Genomic DNA, 18,605 nt, shown 5'->3' on the forward strand with positions numbered 1-18,605 from the left:
ACAGATAACCTATACAACTCTGAGCTTTAAAAGTTATCAATGGCCCCTGAAGTCTTGGGTTTTTTTTTTTTTGGTACTGAGGGTCGAACTTGGGACCTTCCACTTGAGAGACAGGCAGCAGAACCACTAAGCTAAATCCCCAGCCTGAAGTCTTATTCTGTGTACATGAGATTATAAAATGGAGAGCTTCTCTAAAAGTAATACTACAGTTAACAAGACAAACTAAAAAACACTATCCATTTCAAGCTAAGTATTTTTCAGTAAATATTTTTAAAACACACATGGTAAAAACATAAAGTCTAACTATGAAATGAGAATAATGCTGTTCATGACCACACTTTATCTGATGGAGATGGAAATAGACAAGACTGCCTTCAAATTATTCAAAGCCTCCATATTTCTGTTTTTTTTTTTTTTTGGTACCAGGGATCAAACTTGGGTCCTTGAGCTTGCACAGCAGGAGGTGAAAACATTGAGCTAAATCCCTGGCTCGGGAAAACTTCTAACATGGACATTAAGCTGTGTTAGAACATTTTTTACAGAATGGAGGACAAAGTTCCAATAATGATATAATACTCACATAAAAACAACTAAATGCAGTTCCACACCCTCAAAATCACTATAACCTCATCATATTCTCTCCTATCCTGGGCACCCAAAATTCACGAATTCAGGTATCCTAAATAAGAACATGCCTGCTTTGTCGAAACTGATATAGAACATGAGCAGCTTCATCTATGGGAAGATTTTAGTAACAACAGGGCTGTCTCTGGCTTCCTGTTTTGAGACAATTGTACCCACACCTGCTCCTAACATACACTCCTGCCAAGATATGGTGCCATCCACCATAACACCCTCATCAGAGGCTGAACCAATGGAGCTGCCTGATTTTAGACTACTAACTTCCAAAACTGTGAGCCAAATAAATCTTTTTTTCTTAATAATAATATTATCATTATTTCCTGCCTAAAATTGACATGTACACCCTAAGGCAGTTTACACATTATAGATGTGAACAAATGTTAGACAATCTAGAATGTAGCAGAAGAGACATATGTTTTGGAACTGCCAGAGCTTAAAAGTACAATAGTACCTTGGTTCACAAAATTAATTCTTTCCATGATTTTGGCTGCAAACCAAATTGGATAAGAACAGAGTCAAATTTCCCCAAAAGGTCAACATTGAACCTAACCATTGAATTTGATTTGGTTCTTGTCCAATTTGGTTTGCAACCAGAATTGTGGAAAGAATTAAGCTCATGAACCAAAGTATTACTATATTACCACCACCCCACTTCCCACCAGTGAGAAAATAGCTATAAACCCTATCCATGTTCTGGAGTATTACTACCACCATAGCTCACCTATCAAGCAAGTCATTCTCCTTTTGGGGTTTTAGTTGGCACTTATAAATATTTCATACAATGCTTTAAGGAGGTTGTACATTAAATAACTTATAAATTTCTTAATCTCTAGCACTTCTTGGTTCTAAGATAAATGAGCATTTCTGAGTTGACCCAGCCTTAGAACCTTAGCTATAGCTTTGTTTCTACGCAGAAAAGTTTTAAATGTCTCAAGTAGCCAACTTAAAAATTAACTTAATGTATTTGGAATTGAGGCTTTTGAATATTTCATAAAACACTGTCTATAAGGCTGGGGATTTAGCTCAGTGGTTCTGCCACCTGCCTCGAAAGCACAAGGACCCGAGTTTGATCCCTGGTACCAAAAAAAAAAAACAAAAACCAAAAAACCCTGTCTATCATTATCCTATGTACCCTTATTACTGAAGCAAATATACTATCATTTCAAAAATATTACATGGAGAAAAAGAACACATTACAAATGAAATAATATAAGGGAATAAAACACTTTTTCTTTACTACTAATGGAATTCTTAGAGTCATGTTGGCATCTTAAACATTCTGGTTAAAATAGGTCAAAAGTGTTCTCCCTTCGATTTCTCTTTCTTCCTCTCCTTATTACAATTAAAAATGTCCTTATTAAGGAGCTGCTGGTGCTCAAACTCAGGACTTAAAGAAAACATGGTGTTTTCAGGAGATGGAATTCGGCAGAGGGTGCACAGACTGTAAGACACCTCTGTTCTCCCTGCTTTCAGTGTCCACAGCCTTGCATAATCTTCTTTCCTTGAGTTTGGGTGGGACCTGCAAAGACAGTTATCACTTCTGTGATTACATTGGTAGTAGGATTGCAACTTCCAAGTTTCTATCAGTTCTCTACTGATCCTCTCATATGTTGGCTCTGATGGACCTTAAATTGCCATATGGAAAGGCTCATGGGGCTGGCAGCGAGGGTAGACTCCAGTAGCAGCCAGCATAAAGCTCATGCTCTTGGTCCAACAATCCTTAGGGAACTGTATGCTGCCAACACCCACTTGAGCCTGGAAGAGGACCCTTCACCCACTGAACCTCAGACATAATCTCAATCCCCTCCTACATCTGGTATGCAGCCTGGGCAGAGGCTCTGAAGCTGAAGACCCAGGGTAGCCACATCCAGATTCCTGACCCATGGGAACAGAAATGATAAATGCATCTCCTGGTAAGCCACAAAGTTTATGGTACTATTGTTATCTAAGAACCAATAATTAATACAGACAGATGAGAATCTACACAGTATAATTAGAGAGTAAATTGAATAATGAGAACACGGTAGGAAAATTTAGGTAATCAAAGTAAAAGAGTTCACTATGAGATAAGGTTAGTTTTGAAACATATCATAAAAAGGCTAGTTATGAGACCCTTTTTAAGTGCTTCAAAGATTCAGATTGGCAGATGGGCAGAAGGAATAACACAGAGAGAGAATCAACTGAATATCATAGACAATAATAATACCATCCTGAAGAATAGTGACAGAGAGGACTAGATATAGAGGAGTATAGACTGAGGAATGCCTAAAATGGCAGGGGCTAAGTGGGCTCATCTCTGATACTACAGACCAGTGGTGGCAAACCTACAGCACGCATGCTGAAAGGGGCTGTTTGTATTATTGAATCTCTAAAAGGTTCACCATCACTGCTATAGACAGCAGCACAAAAGGAAAGACTCTGGAATAGGGAGGGAACAAAATAAAAGCCCTATTTTAAAGAATTTAATCTTATCACAATGTAAAGGATGGAGCAGATTAGAGATAAGAAGACCAAGAAGAGACATGCTAGCACAACAGTCTTCCTGAGAGGCTAACATGTAGGGGAAAAAAAAGGTTCACACTCATTAATAATCAAAGACATGAAAATCAAAACTATAAAGCACCATTCTTTAGTCTATCAAATTGGTGAAAAAAAATACTAACAATACTAACAAAGATAAAGCAATCTCAGACACTGTTGGTGGGCATATAAATGGAAAAAGCTTTATGGAAATCCATTCAACAATATATATTAATAATCATAAAATATTCAGATCTTCAATTCAGTAATTTCTACATCATAAGCACACTCCTGAAATAAATTTATTTACCTATTCAGTATGAATGAGTAGCTACAATGTTCCAGGTGTTGACATGGGTCCTGGAGATATGGCAGTGAATAAAACAGGCTTCACTGCCTCTCTTAGGAGAGATACACTTTTTTCTTTCTCCTCCCTCAATGCTGGGGATGAATCCAGCAACTTGCACATGTTAAGCAGGAGCTCTATCTCTGAGGTACACCCCCAAACTTAGAGACATATATTGTACAAATTATCAAAACATAAATATATAATCACATATATTACAGGACACAATGAGAAAGTACTTTTAAATATCTTGTTTAAATTGTGAGATCAAAGAAAACCTCCCTGGGAAGAACAATTATGCTGAGAGGTAGAGGATGAATAGAATTTGGCTATTTGAAGAATAAAAGGAGTTTTATTTTTTCTAATACAGGAAACAATACTCATGAAGGAAAGAGGGAATAGGTTGCACCCAGTATTTTAGAGGATTCATTCATTGACTTATTCAACAAATATGAATGGAAATCCAAGTAAATACTGTAATAGGGCTGCAGATAAGGACTTTGAGACAATGATCAAAGGCTGAAGTAACAGCATACAAACAGGTATAAAAACACTTAGCTATGGATGGGCCTGGAGATCATAATGAAGTCAAAGGAAGGACAGAGAAATGTAGAAGAAAGCCAAGGTATTTGGAAAGAGAAAGAAGATGAAATAAAGATAACAATCATAAAGACTGCAGCCATCCAAATCCAAACACAGACTTACCTGAAAAAGTATGTTCAAAAAAAATATAATATTCATTGAAAATAATTATCATTTACATGCAGATGGGTTAGCCCTAAAAAGCTGATAAGGCAAAAAAGAAGTAGAGATCAGAAATAAATTTTAAACGTAAAGAAGAGCTATACTTGGGAAAGTATTTTCCTTATACAAGAATGGCTTTCAACTGTGCTAAGCAGTCAGAGAAAAATAACTATTTTCTCAAAACAATATGCAGTTCTTTGCAAGAGGTCTGAATATGCATAGAATAATCCAAGAATTGCTTCACTGGCCTGAATCACCGTAAGGTTAAATGTCAAGAGAGGCACTTACACAAACCTTAGGATGAGGCTATGCTTGAAGTCATTACCAAGTTATAAAGAAAACCATAAAAATGATTTCAATATATGTCATCAGTGGACCTAAAGGAACATAACCCTTTTTCTCATATCTCTTCAATTTTGTAAATAATAATATTTCAACAGCATGAAAGAGTCAAACAATATTTTGTAGCATAGATGCTACCTAAAAAAAGAAAAAAAACCCAGAACTCTACTATTTTTGCCAACTTCTGCATCCAAAACTATTTGAAAATAAAGAGTAAACAAAAGATCTATGTAGTCTTGCTACAAGAAATAACATGAAATATAAACTGTGTTAATTTCATGAGACAATCATAAAGGAAAATAAGTCAAACAATTCTTCAAACTGCTAAACATCCAATTTTCCTTTTTCTGGAGGGATGCAGGTGCACATCAAGAGAGAAGCTAGGAGTCTGTCTTGGATGTTCTGGTATTCACCAGCCACATGAACTTGGAAAGTCCTTCTGTCTTGCTAAGCCTCTGTTACACCTCCCTCATAAGGTGGTATGTGCTGCTTGTCATCTGTGGCATACTACACAGATAATTCATTATTGTTATTTAAAATTTTTGTTTACTTGAACTGAATTATTTCTTCTTTATTAAGAAGGGGTGTTTATTTGGATTTAAGTTTGTGAAATACCCAAATTAATCTTACAGAGGCTGATTTAACCAACATATTTATAAAATAATAAATAGAGCAATTATAAATTGCCTCCCTAGAAAATGCTTGATATAACCTAAAAATGTTTTTATCTGTTTAGCTCTTACCTATAAAGTATTACTGTTACCTTAAAGTTAATTTTGTTAATTCTGAAGACCTGGTTTGGTATTTACAATATTCTAACAAAGTTTGATGGAGTATGAATATACAGTTTTAACAATTATATTGGTATCATACATGAAAGATATTAGATTAAATACAGTTCCTCCACAGACATTAAAAATGAAATAATAGCTCTCTTGAAGAAAAAAGCAATTAAGTTAGGAATTTCATGAAATCCAAAAGATGAATATTGAGAACCCAAAACAAGTTTTCCAGTCTGACAAGGAAAATGTATCTTCTATAAAACTGGAAATTGATGTGTACTCATAAATGATGCATCATATAATGTTACTTTGTAACTTTAATGTTCCAATATCCATTATCATCCCTCTGTCTCCCATCATGTATAATCTTTGGAAGAAAATACTATGTTAGTTTCTGGGTTAAAATTTAGTACACACATGAAGGTTAGCAGGGTACAAGAGTAATCCTCCTAAATCAAGCATTTACCCATTAAAACCTCAAGGTAGCCCATTTAAGATGGCAGCTAATTTTGTTTCCTGGAGGATGTATTTGTTCAAAGAAAACAGGCAAGATTCAAGTACACAGTTTTAAAAACACAAACAAAAAACACCAACAGAAGTCATATAAAAATAATCAGTAAATATTATCTTTAAAGCAGTAAGGAAAGCAGAATTTTCTCTGCGCCTCCTTCAAAGTTTCCATACTGGTCAACATTCAGCAAAAGTCTACTCACTTCTGGTGGGTGTGGTCCATGCCACTGTTTGGTATTGCTTCCAACTTTGCATTTTTCTGCCCACAGATATTTCCATAGCTGTCGTATCCTGACACTAGTCTCGCTGCTGCACCTGTTGCTACTGAAAAGCCACAAATAAATCCCTAGGAAAGAAACAGAAAAAAAAAACAAACACAAATAAACCACTTCAATAGCAACAGTCACTAATTGATACAATAATGAGCTTTTTGTCTGTTGAAGGGAACAAAGAGCTATCTTTCCTTATTGTGAACACTATTCCACTGTTTTCCTTGGATTGCATATGAGCAGCACAAAGAAGTCCACAGGGGAATACTATTTACTACTATAACAAAACAGGTCCCAAGCTTTTAGATCATAAGATTGTCTTTGCATTTTATAATAATAATAAAACCAGCTTCTCTACATTGAACAGCTGTTCTGTGCCAGCCTCTGAACTGAGTCCTTATCATATATTATCTCTAATCCTCATGATGAGGAAACTGAGGTGCAGAGATGTTAAGTAAGTTATCTAAGGCCTCAGAAACTAGTAGAGATCAGAGCATAGATCAACCCCAGCTTTCTTCACTCTTAGTTTTATTTGCTTAAAGGGATTCCGTTAAATAAACAATAGCAGAGGATAAAAAAAAAAATCTGAAGAACAATAGGTATGCTGGTTTGGAATCATTATCACTTCAGTGCACACAACACTTTTGTTTCCTCCCTGCAATGAAGCTGTATATAAGCCAAAGAATTACATCATGAAGCACTGTCACGCTCTTAATCCTGGAGCCTAAAGGAGAGTAAGTGAGGAACTCGCTTTGTGTACTGCAAAGGTCATTTCATTTCATGGGAATACGCTTCATCCCAGTGGCAGAGGGAAATGGTAGATACCTCAAGACCACATCATGCTTGCCAAGTCAACTATGCGCTGACCAAAATAAAGCAATGCAAACCTACACTCAATCTCAGGTTACTGGGCATCATAACCAGAAGTAAGGTGAATCACTACTGATAAACTGGTTGGATTAGGGGGAAAGATTGAGGTCAAGAAATGCTGTGCAAAGTAGTCATTAAAAGGGCTAAGTGGCTAGGAATACAGAGATTATCACTGTTTAACTGATCACAGCCAGCTATCATAAGTAGTTCTTAATCTAAAGAGTGCTGCTGACTCTCAGGCTACAGTAGTAAATACTATACTAACATGCAGTCCCTCAGAGAATAGTATTTCACCCTCAAGTATACTTACCTAAAAAGCCAAACCCTTTTTTATAAACAACCCTTCTACTTTCATTGTGCAGGTAAGAAAGGTAAGAGAGAAGAAGAGAGCATAGCTCTAGTCAGTAGAAGCTTCTTATAATACACTTTGTGAGACTATGAGCTTTGGGTTCAGATAAATCTGTGTTAGCAACAGAATACTGACAACTCCATTTTCTGCTTGTGTGACCTTAGACAAACTTGCTTAATGCTCGGTGCTTCAGTTTAGCCATCTATAAGTTGGGGCTAAACCCACTTACACAGAGGCTGGTGTGAGAATTGCATGAGATAACACAATTACATATCTCAATAAATGTTAGTACTCTTCTGCCTCAAAGCAACAGCTAACTTGAAGCACTAGGGTCAACACAAAGAAGGTTCAGGTTAGTACTTACTCATTTACATTCCCCTATTGCCTCTCTTCCTCCTGACTCTTTCAAAGACAGTGTAGGGCAATCAGTCCCACCTCAGAATTTCAACCCAATATGTGCAAACCAAACCAGCATACCATTTTAAACATATGCTTGAACTCATAAGTAGGAAACCCTGCACTGAGCAAAACCTAGAAAGAAAGATAAATATTAGGAGGTTTTAATAGCTAACTTTCTGCTGTAGTTTGGATCTGGAATGTCCCCCACAGGTCCCTGTGTTAAAGCCTTGGTCCCCAGCCCATGCTGGTATTAGGAGGCAGTAGAACCTTTAAGAGGTAGACCTAGTGGGAGATGTTCGGGACAGTGGGCACATGCCCTTATAGGGCTCTGTGGAACCTTGGTCCCATCCTTTCCTCTCTTTGACTTTCCAGCCATGAAGCGAGTGTTTTTGCTCCATCATGTGCTTTTACCACAATGTGTCATTCCAGGACCAAAAGCAATGGACCCAACCAGTCATGTTCTGAAACCTCCAAAACTGAGTCAAATAAACCATTTCTTTTTATAAGTTTACTAGCTCGGGTTATTTGTTATAGTAATGGAAGATGGACTAACACACTTTCTAATGTATTTCTTTAATAGGAAACACCATAGAGTAATAGAAAGAGAACAGACTTAGTATTCAGTAAGGCCTAGATTCAAACTTATCACTTACTACCTGTGCAACTTTGATCCAATTACCTCCTCAGAGTCTGCTCCCTCTTCATCCCTAACACAGAGTAATGCCATCTATCTCACAGCTTAATGATGAAGACTAAATGAGATAATTTGTATCCAATTCCTAGCTGAATGTCTGCTACATGGCAAGTGATCAATAAATGGTAGCTGTTAGTGGTAAATCTGAATGCAAAAGTCTAACTAAAAAGGTTAGCAATGGTAATTGGAGACTGAAAAAAAAATAACCTTTAATTTTCTGTTTTAGAACAAAATTTCTGGGGGACAAAGTGAGAAACCATGTCAGTAATTGTCATTATACAAAAATAATTCCAGACCACAATTACAATCTTCTTTCATTACTAGTGTAGAATAGCAGAGCTGTTACATAATTAAAAGGTTATGTTCTTCTTTCATTTTTCAAAGGAATTTTTTCTTATATTTGATAAGTATACTGTATTACCAATTCCTTAAAAAAATTTCTGGTTTTCCTTTCTGGCTATTTTTAACAGTACAGTTGGACATGTGAATTTTTTTCTTTATCATAAGCCACCTCCTATTCCTCTGGGATGAAGGCAGGGTATAAATTATAAATGTCACATATGTATGCTAAAATGGGACACTGATATATTTCACATAGATCACTTAAACTTCCAGATATATTAGAGAAGATGAGAAGCTGTAGGAGGAAGAAAAGAAAATAGTAAGCTAATAAGATGGGAAGAAACCATGACTGCTATCGTAGGGACTTTCCATATGGTACAAACATTGACAGTGGGGAACTTGGCCAAATGTAATTAAAATTACAATCTCCTTAAAAAGGAAATTGCTAAAATCCAAATGCAGGAAGCAATACAGTTTCAAAAGAAGAGAAAAAAATTCAGTACATAAAATTAAAATAGGGTGAGAAAACTTTACTAAATACAATAATTTAATAGTTCCACATAGAGAAGGAAATCACATTAATGAGGCAAATGAAAAGGATGATGAAGAAAGCTTTTATAAGGATAGAGTAAGAAGCAATCTCTAGTGAGAAAGTAAGCCTATTAGTAGGTAAGGGAACCATGGCTAAAATCTTAAAATGACTGAGCTACTGAAGTGCTTTCAGCACTGCTGCTGTAAGACGGAGAAGAGGAGCAGAAAAAGCCACTCACAAACAGAGGTGACTCAAATCAGATAAAGGTATAGAGGGATGGTGGATCATAGTCAAGACCGGGCAAGTAGTAAGCACTTACTGCCTTAAGTGGGGAAAAAGACAATTTGCTAATTAAGAAACTACACTTATTTTCTCTTCCTATCATAAAGTCTATTTCTACGTAACAGCTTTGGCTTAATTTCATTCATGATTAATCAAAAACTAAGACATACTTTTTATTGCACCAGCATGTTTGAATTTCATACCTAGAGCAAGCAACTCACAAGGAAGATGGCTTTTTGGTGGGGACATCAACAAAAACATGTGTGGGGGATATGAAGTATTGTAGTATGTGAATGTGATAAAATGTTTCAAAATAAAAAGATGGGGATGGAATGAATGATGGTTATAGTCATCTCCCAGGGATTAATAAAAACATTTCCTGGCGATCTTTTTCTCAATCTCATTTACCTCTATATACATCTTAATCATGCTTGGAGTCAATCTCCTAATAACTGATTTGTAAAATCTTAGGGTAACATTTGACTTCTGTTCCTTCTTTTCTAAGAATTCTGAAACAAAGAAGGTATTAAGGTAACAACAGGTAAGATTAGTAGGCTTGGTGCAGAACTAATGTTTATACCATCAAACAAACAAACAAACAATAAATAAATATTTTGCCAGTGTACCAAATTTCTGGATTCCCTTAAGGTTTAATAGAATGCACTTCTCTAAAATAAGGAAAGAAGAATAAAACAAAATAACTTAAGTCTAGGAAATATCTACTCACTAAGCATTTAGTGAGCATATACAAATTCAGGGCTTACCCTGAAAGACCTTAAAAGAAGGGAAACATTCTCAAAAAATAAAAAAATAATGGGGCATGAAGGGGCAAAAGCTGAAAGGCTCAAGTTTCATGGACAGCTACAACAAAGAAAAAACAAACAACAACAACAATAACAAAACATGGAAAAGAATACTGAGAACTGATCTGGCTTTGCCTCAAATGGGAGGCTTATGATCATAGGCAGACAATGGAATTCTCTGAGCCTATTTCCTTACTGGTCCAAAGGATTAGGTTAATCTCTAAGGCCATTTCTCTTCCAAAATGGTATGATTCCAAGGGAAAAGTGATACATAGCAAGATTTTAAAGAGCATACTTGCAAGGAGAAGTATAAACTCAGCTTACTACAGTGACTGAGGAAAAAAAAAACAAGAGTAGATTAAGAACAAATAGATTTAAATGAATTGTATATCTGAAAATGGTTAAAACACTAACTTGTATGCTATGTATGTTTCACAAAAAGAAAAAAAAGAAATGGACTTAACAAAAAGTGGGTAGTTCTTTGGCTCAAGTAACCTTACAGTCAGTAATTTTTGGCATGCTGTTCTTTCTGTTCTAAGATTCTAGCAAAGAACAGACCATCAAACAGGTGACTAAATACTGCAGTGAATCTCTCACTTTGTGCTGCACACTCAATCGCAGTTAATGAGGTAGAAACATCATGCCCCAGGAACTAGACTAATGCTATAAAATAAAAAGGTCCTTGAAAGCAGTCTGAAGGGACAACCTATTCAATGTCTCCCAAACTAGTTTTAATCAAGATCATTCTTCAAAAATTTCAACCCTGAATTTCCAGTTTATCCTCATCCATAAATTCTACATGTTCATTCTACATTTCCCCAAACCGTTTCCCTTGCCTGCATATACTCTATTAGTAGTAGCATTATCTAGTAGACTACACAAAAGACACAGGGAGGGAGGATTCTTTGGTCTCTTCTCTCCATTTCTGCCCCTCACCCAAATTTCATAACACCACACACTACAGGAGAACATAACACTAAGCTATTTAGTCAGAGTCTGAGACATTAATGAGATCACATTTTAAGTTCTAAATCACAAAAGCAACAAAGAGGGGTTGCTCTTGAGGCCTTCTTCCTCTTCTGTCCTAGGATCAATCTGGCCACTGTGAAATCTTAGGAAATCATTGGACATATCTCTACACCTCTTTCCTAATCAGTAAAATGGGGAAGATGATAACAACAGCATATACTTCCTAGAGTAGCTGTGAGAATTAAATGAGTATCTAAGTGACATGTGCTAAGAACAGTAAGTATCCTACCCACAGTAATCAGCAATGACTTTTTCCCATAGTCACTCCTGTTAGGGCCTCCAGTCTCCTGTCTTTCCTGCCTTTCTGTGGTAAGCTTATCTGGACAGAGAAATCTAGATAGATGCCTATTCTTTCTTCCTCTCTTGCCAAACATTCCTCTTCCTGAGAAAGAATGAAGACTATCCTAGATAGGAAGGAACTTCAGTTGGCATGATCCAAGTCATTATTACTGTTAAGTATTTTATTGGGCATTATCAGGTGCCTGCTCAGCTACCAATAATTTGACCATCTCACTCTTGTTCCCTGATGTGTTCCCATCGGTGTGAACCCAGGAAAATCCGGAGTAGGATTTGAGCTGAAAATCTCTACCCTGAACCCCTCACATAAAAACCTCATAGTCAAACTTGATCTGTCTTTTGCTTGCCTGCAACAATGATAATTACTGATAAATGTTACTGATCCTATTTCCTCAATCTATCTCCTTTTGTTTAGTACTATTTTAAGTAGTAGTACTATTACCTCAACAATTGCCTCAGCCTCCAAAGTGGTGTGCTAAAATCTCTTTCCCATTCCAAGCCAAACTTAACACTGGCTGCCATCTTTCTAAACTCAGTCATGTTACTTGTCAGTTGACATTTTTTTGTGCCTCATCAGAGTTCTTAAAACAGACACTCTGCACCTTGGCTAAACATCAGAATTGCAGAGACTATATCATAATCACTGAGGGGAACCAAGGAATGATTTTTTTAATATTCCAGCACAGCTATCATTGAGAACCACATGCTTACTACTTTAATTGAAAATAGAAAATCTGAAGTGCAATGCTACAGGTAATTTCTTAGAGTAGGTAAGTATATATCCACTAATTTCAAAATATTGACAAAAGTTCAAATATGAAAGTTCAAATATAACAGCTTTCAAGAAGGCTGATAACAATTTATTTTAGAAAATACCCTAGGTTGCAGACAATTCAAGCACAGAAAAACCCTGAAAGTAAGGGAATAATAAAGTAGTAAAAATAATGATAAAGAGATGGATATATGTAAATAAAGATCTAATGATAAAGATGAATGAAAGATAAGATCTTAAAAATTTAAGAGCTACAACACTGGTATCAATGAATGAGCAAAGAACTACAAGAAAAGACACAGACAAAATAAAGGTATGGTTTGAACATCAAGCAGCAAGTTTAGAAATAGTCTGTATAAACAGGCTGCTAGAACAGTAGATGGAAGGAACACAATTAGAAAGGTACAGTCCTATTTTATCTTTGCCACTTACTAGACAAACTAATTTTTAACACTGCTATACCTTGTCTGTAAGCTGGGAACAAAATTTGTCCTACTGGGTATTTGGGAGAATTAAATTTTATATATATACATATATATGAAACAAATGTTTGTTGAATGTCCCTTAAGAGTACAGGTTGATGCCAGGTGTGGTGAGCCATGCTCACAATCCCAGATACTCAAGAAGCTAACGATCACAAGTTTTAGGGCCACCCTGGACAATTTATTGAGATCTACCCTTAAAATAAAAATAAAAAGGGATAGAAATGTTGATCTTTGAGAAGGTCGTGGGTTCAATCTCCAGTACTTTGAAAACAAAAGTATAGGCTGTACATCCCTACTCTGAAAATCAAAAGTCCAAAATCTTCAATTTTGGAAATTTTTGAGGTCCAACATGAGATACAAATGGACAATTCCACACCTGACTTCATCTGATTAGTTGCAGCGAAAATACAGGCAGAGTAAAAATACAGTATAAAATCACCTTCAGGCTATGCACACACATGAAACATAAATGTTTAGATTTGGGTCCCATCTTCAAGATACTTCACTATATATAATGCAAATATTCCAATTTTTTTTAAATCCAAATCTGAAATACTTACCCCCCTAAGCATCTGAGATAAAAGATACTCAACATTTTACTACAGAATAAAATCCAAAGGAGAGAAAAAACTTCTAAAAAAAGCCATTAAAAACAAATACTCAAAAGCTTAAAAACTTTTAATCTCTTCTGTGCCAGTATAAGAGATTTCTTTAGTTTTCACATGGCAAAGTTTGGTATTGGTGCAATTCTATGTAAGTAATCTATTAAAAGAAGCATTCCAAAACAACACTATGCCTGCATTTAAAAGAACACACAGTAGGTATTAATTACCATGTACTGAAATCAACATCATATTAATTACTATTGCATTAAAATGTTTCAGTAAACAAATAGCTCCTTACTCTGAAGTTATTCCCAAATCAGTCTATTAATATTAAAGTCTACACTTTCCTGAGCTATTTTAGCAGGGAAAATAAAAAACACCTTGGGTGGTATGGTGTATGTTTTTTATAAACATAATTTTGAAAGGTCAGCTGCTATTTGCCCCAGGGTTAAATTCAGGGGGTGGGGAAAGCCTACCTTTGTTGTCAAAGAATCTTTTCCACACTCTGTATGAATATTCATGCATGCTGCATTTCAGTTGCCATTCCATTAAACTAATTCTTGAGCAAAATCTTCTAAGTTAGGAAGTGGGTATTTTGAACTTTTCTAAATATCCTAAATAGGATGAAACTACACTTTTATCTTTAAAACAAACATTCCTTATTTTACTGGATTTATTATATAGTGTTAAAATTTATTTTACTTGGTTCAAGGGCAGATCTGTTACCCACAATTTTGTCTACTGCTCAAGATTATGGTTGTTCTGTGAATAACAGGTGGGACTTACGAGGTGGGCATTTAGGGAGGCACAGAATAAGATTTTCCTAAAGAGTGTCTACAAAAAGTATGGGAAGAAGGGGGTCAAAAATACACCTGGGTAAGACAAAGGCTGCCTAAAGCAGTGTAATTGCATTTTGAGTTGCAGAAGACTGAGAGGGCAATACTTTATCTGCAAAATCCCCCTGAGAAAAAAAGAGTAGCAGAAAACAGCATTATCCCAAGTGAAGAGACAGCTCTGTTCACAGTGCTGATATTAACTAGCAGTGTGGCCTGGATATGGTCATTTCCATCTCTGGGTTGAATGTTTTAGTTTGTAAAATGAGAGTGATGGATCACATGAAGATTTCCAAGTCCTTTTTACCTCTAAACACCAGACAGCTTTAAAATGGGTGTTGGCTTATCTTTTTGTCAGCCCATGACGAAGGTAGTAACTCCAAAGCCACTGACATATGTAGCAGGACCTCTGGCAAGGCACAAAGAGCATGGCACTGGACAAGCACATGCCCAGCTCCTTGTACCAAGGACTCTGTTCCACATCTTTTATACACTAGAAAATCACATCTTGTGATCTCCAACTGAGAGACACCATTCATTATAGCACACATAGAAAGCCGCAGGGGTTTAGCATGGGCAGAAGGAAGAAGGAGTAACCACCCCCTAACTGAGAAGAACTAAAACACAACAGAACTGGAAGTATTACAGATATCATCTAGCAAAACATCTAATTTTATATAAACACTAAGTTTTTGAGAGGAGAACTCACTGACCCAGATACCTATCGGGCTTGTATGAGTAGGTTGGGTAAATACTTGAGATTTTCTACTCCATGGCCAGTGATCTGCTCAACACCCCATCAAGGTAACAGCTCAAAGAAACTGCTGTTACTTGGGCATGGTAGGGCATGTCTGTAATCCCAGCACTCTTCAGAAACTAAGGCAGAAGGACTACAAGTTGGAACCCAGCCTGGGCAACTTAGAGACTTAGTGAGACCCTGTCTCAAAATTTTCAAAAAAGGGGGGTGGGTGGGGAAGTAGTTCAGTGTGAAGGTCCTAGGTTCATAAACAAAAACTTTATGGTAACTGATCTGGCTTTCAGAAATGATCTAGTAAATGAAGTAAGAGTTCTACTTGCTTAATTTTGATTTCAGTTTTCATATTAAAGAAAAATATCAAATACCACTGAATTGTACTGAGGGGAAAATAAACTGTCTCAGTGGTATCTTATACTTTCCAATTAAAAGTAATAAAAGAGGGATAAAATATATAAGTACAAATACACAGCAAGCTCCCTTTTTAAACCAACTCCCAGTCATTCCTTCAGATCATGAGCTTAGGTTCAGGTAATGCATAAATTTCCTTACCATTCCAATGCAGAAGAGGACAAAGAGCAGTAGCCATGGTATGTCTGTGCAGCTACGGTCTTCCAGTGGCTTCCATTCTCGTTTGGAGCTCTAATTGAAAATACAAAATAAAGACCGGGGATTTAGCTCAGTGGTTCCGCCCCCTGCCTTGCAGGTGCAAGGTCCCAAGTTGAATCCCCAGTACCAAAAAAAAAAAAAGGAAAATACAAAATAAAAGAGCACAGTAAATGTTAAGTTCAGTTAAAATTAGAATGACATGAATATACCAATCATACCTAGGTTCCTTCTTTGTCAGACAGGTTTCTAGAACTTTTAATTTTGTCACCTTTTAGGTGAAGTTCACCCTAACTTCCTTGGCCAGCACTCCATTGACTCCACTCCTCCACTTCTTCCTGGCCAAGCACAGTACTGAGATCACTACATTTTTGGTACTTCCACTGTAGTGTTTAACATGCTGAATTGTTATACTTAGTTGTCAGTCTGTGTCCCCAGCAGACTTTACAGTGGAAGAGGCCATTTACAGACTTCACACTGGAAGAGGCCATCCTCATTTCCCAAACATCTAACACAACACCTAAGGGTTTATGAAGTGTTCTCAGGGCTTTTTAAAATGAACAAACTCACAAGTGAACAAACTCCTCCAATCTCAATCTTATGCTGGCTTTTTCTTTGTGTGTCCAGGTGCTAGATTTAAAATTTTACACACACACACACACATATGTTTTTCTGTTAGAATGTGCTTTCTTCTGGAAAGGAAGCCTATCAAAATGACTTCCTATTGGCCACAGATTCTAATTCAAATAAAATTCAAGAAAGAAAAATTTAGTTTTTCTGGACTATCTGAGCAATTCCTAAACCACCATCTACGGATTTTCATTCTACTTCTTAAAAATGTTCATTAAAGAGCTTCTAGATAAACCACAGATTGCCTAACTGAAGAACTAGAGACATTCTGAAAGTTAATCTGCAAAGTATTGACTGAACTTCCAAATGCATTTTTTTCTTATTTGCAATAGTCTTAGGTTCTCAGGTCAGCTCACACATACTTCTCAACCAAAATGTAACTGAAGTAACACTGGTGAACTTTCTAATGAACAAAAACTCCTTAAGTCTTACACCCTGTCCTAGAAACAGGGCACAAAAGGGAAGGAGAAGGTAGCCTTGGGAAAACTAGGGAAAAAGTTTCCTGCAACAGGAAGGCTGAGACCTCTAGAGGCTTCTATGACAAGATCCAGGAAGCTATCTGGAAAACTTGTCAGTAGGAAAGGGTACCAGCAGAAGGGGGCTGGACATAGGGAGTCCTCTGGTATAATTAGTACTCAGAGTGCAATCAGGCTTAGTTTTCTCCTCTTTTAAAACAATAGTTTTACAATATATATCCCTTGATAATCTGATGAAAGCTGTAGATTATTTTCTTACAATATAAACATACATTCACATCATTTTCAAAAGTGTTTAGGGAATTCAGAGTCTAGGTTAAGAAACTCAACTTTGAAATAGCTGACAATCAACATGAAGGGGAGAGAACTGAGTTACAACCACTCCTTCCTGACCTCTAAAGCATTAATCAGACAAATTCCTTATTTCCTTATATGTTCAATTGTTAAAACAAAAATACTCAGCTTGTTCCCAGACACCCACACAAGAAAACAAAAGAGCACTAGTTAGTCATGGAAAAAACCTTGTCCCAAGACACTAGCGTTAAAAACCAAGAATGAGTAGGCAAGTTTTTTTTTTTTTTTCCAGAGGAATGCAGCACTGTGGCATAAAGGATAAGGGACTGGTCTCTTCCTGGCTCTGTCATTATTTAGCTAGCTACATGACCAGATAAATCACTTCATCTATCTGGGAGGCAGGAAGGAGTTAAGAGTGTATCTCTTGGGTTTCTCCAACTCTAAAAATCTATGATCAAGAGTGCACTTCTGTAATGACAAGAAAAACAACTCCAAAATAATTTGACATTATTCCTTGTGTTGTTCAAATAAGAATGTTTGAATTGTGGTCTGGATCTTAGAAGACAGTAGCCCACAGTGTGAATAAAGAATGTTTCTTTGTATTAGATAATTTCAGTCTTGAATAATGCCCATTACAATAAAATTACTCACAGATTCTGGATACCTCTTCAAAATCATTATATTTATTCTGTGGTAATTTATAAAGCAATAGCAACTTTAAAATACTTTATTTGTCTTCACAAAGAATAAGAATGGCAGGAGAAGGGAGCCTCAGATTGACTCAGAAGTTTCTTTAACCACAATTATTTTCTTAGTATTTTTTAATCTACAATCAGTTTGTTAATGTTTAAATTTTCATCTATAACATAAAGGAAGAGGAATTTCACTCTTGACAAGAAAAATATAGAGTCAATGTCTCAAGAATTCAATTCAATTTGTGGTGGGCCACTTCTATGCCAAATACATAAAGAATCTCTCAAAGCCAATGACAAGTGGGAAGGTGGTACGGGTTACATATAAGAAAGTGTCAGAATCCAAAGCAGAGTGCAAGAGCAAAAAGATAGTGTGACCACTCTCAGTTCAACAAAGGCTTCCTGATGGGGGTTGGGAGAGACTCACTTCACAGGCTGTGTAGAGATAATGTGCGCATCTATCACTTAGTAAACCCTTAATTCTTGGTTATTATTCCTTATCAATATTCCCTTTTCAGTAAATCCTTTCACTATTGCTAAAATATCCTTTGACCAGGTGGCCCTTTCCACGAAAAGGGAGAAAAAAAATATATTAACTCTCCCTTCCCCTTAGACTTACTAAAAAGAAAAATTAATTAATGATGATACATTTCATTTTAGCTATCATTTTTAATCCTACCAGTGGTCAATTACCATTAAGTAGGCC

The 18,605-nt window shown here is 36.3% G+C and overlaps 1 protein-coding gene across 7 annotated transcripts in view; it reads right to left on the reverse strand.

Annotated features, from left to right (window-relative positions):
• Positions 1-18,605, reverse strand: part of Slc44a1 (solute carrier family 44 member 1) — a 487,317-nt gene that overhangs the window by 127,453 nt on the left and 341,259 nt on the right. For 5 of the 7 annotated variants that reach the window (XM_087184206.1, XM_087184207.1, XM_004848187.3 and 2 more), the window contains exons 2-3: positions 15,754-15,843; positions 6,090-6,232 (exon numbers count right to left, since the gene is read on the reverse strand). In XM_087184206.1, the coding sequence (XP_087040332.1) occupies positions 6,090-6,232; positions 15,754-15,843 (233 nt within the window). The remainder of the gene's footprint in view (positions 1-6,089; positions 6,233-15,753; positions 15,844-18,605) is intronic. The other 2 variants (XM_087184208.1, XM_087184209.1) reach the window with 1 other exon arrangement.

This window comes from Heterocephalus glaber, unplaced genomic scaffold (assembly GCF_053883595.1).
Source record: "Heterocephalus glaber isolate CG9 unplaced genomic scaffold, H.glaber_assembly_v1.0 deba00001481, whole genome shotgun sequence".
Classification (NCBI taxonomy): domain Eukaryota; kingdom Metazoa; phylum Chordata; class Mammalia; order Rodentia; family Bathyergidae; genus Heterocephalus; species Heterocephalus glaber.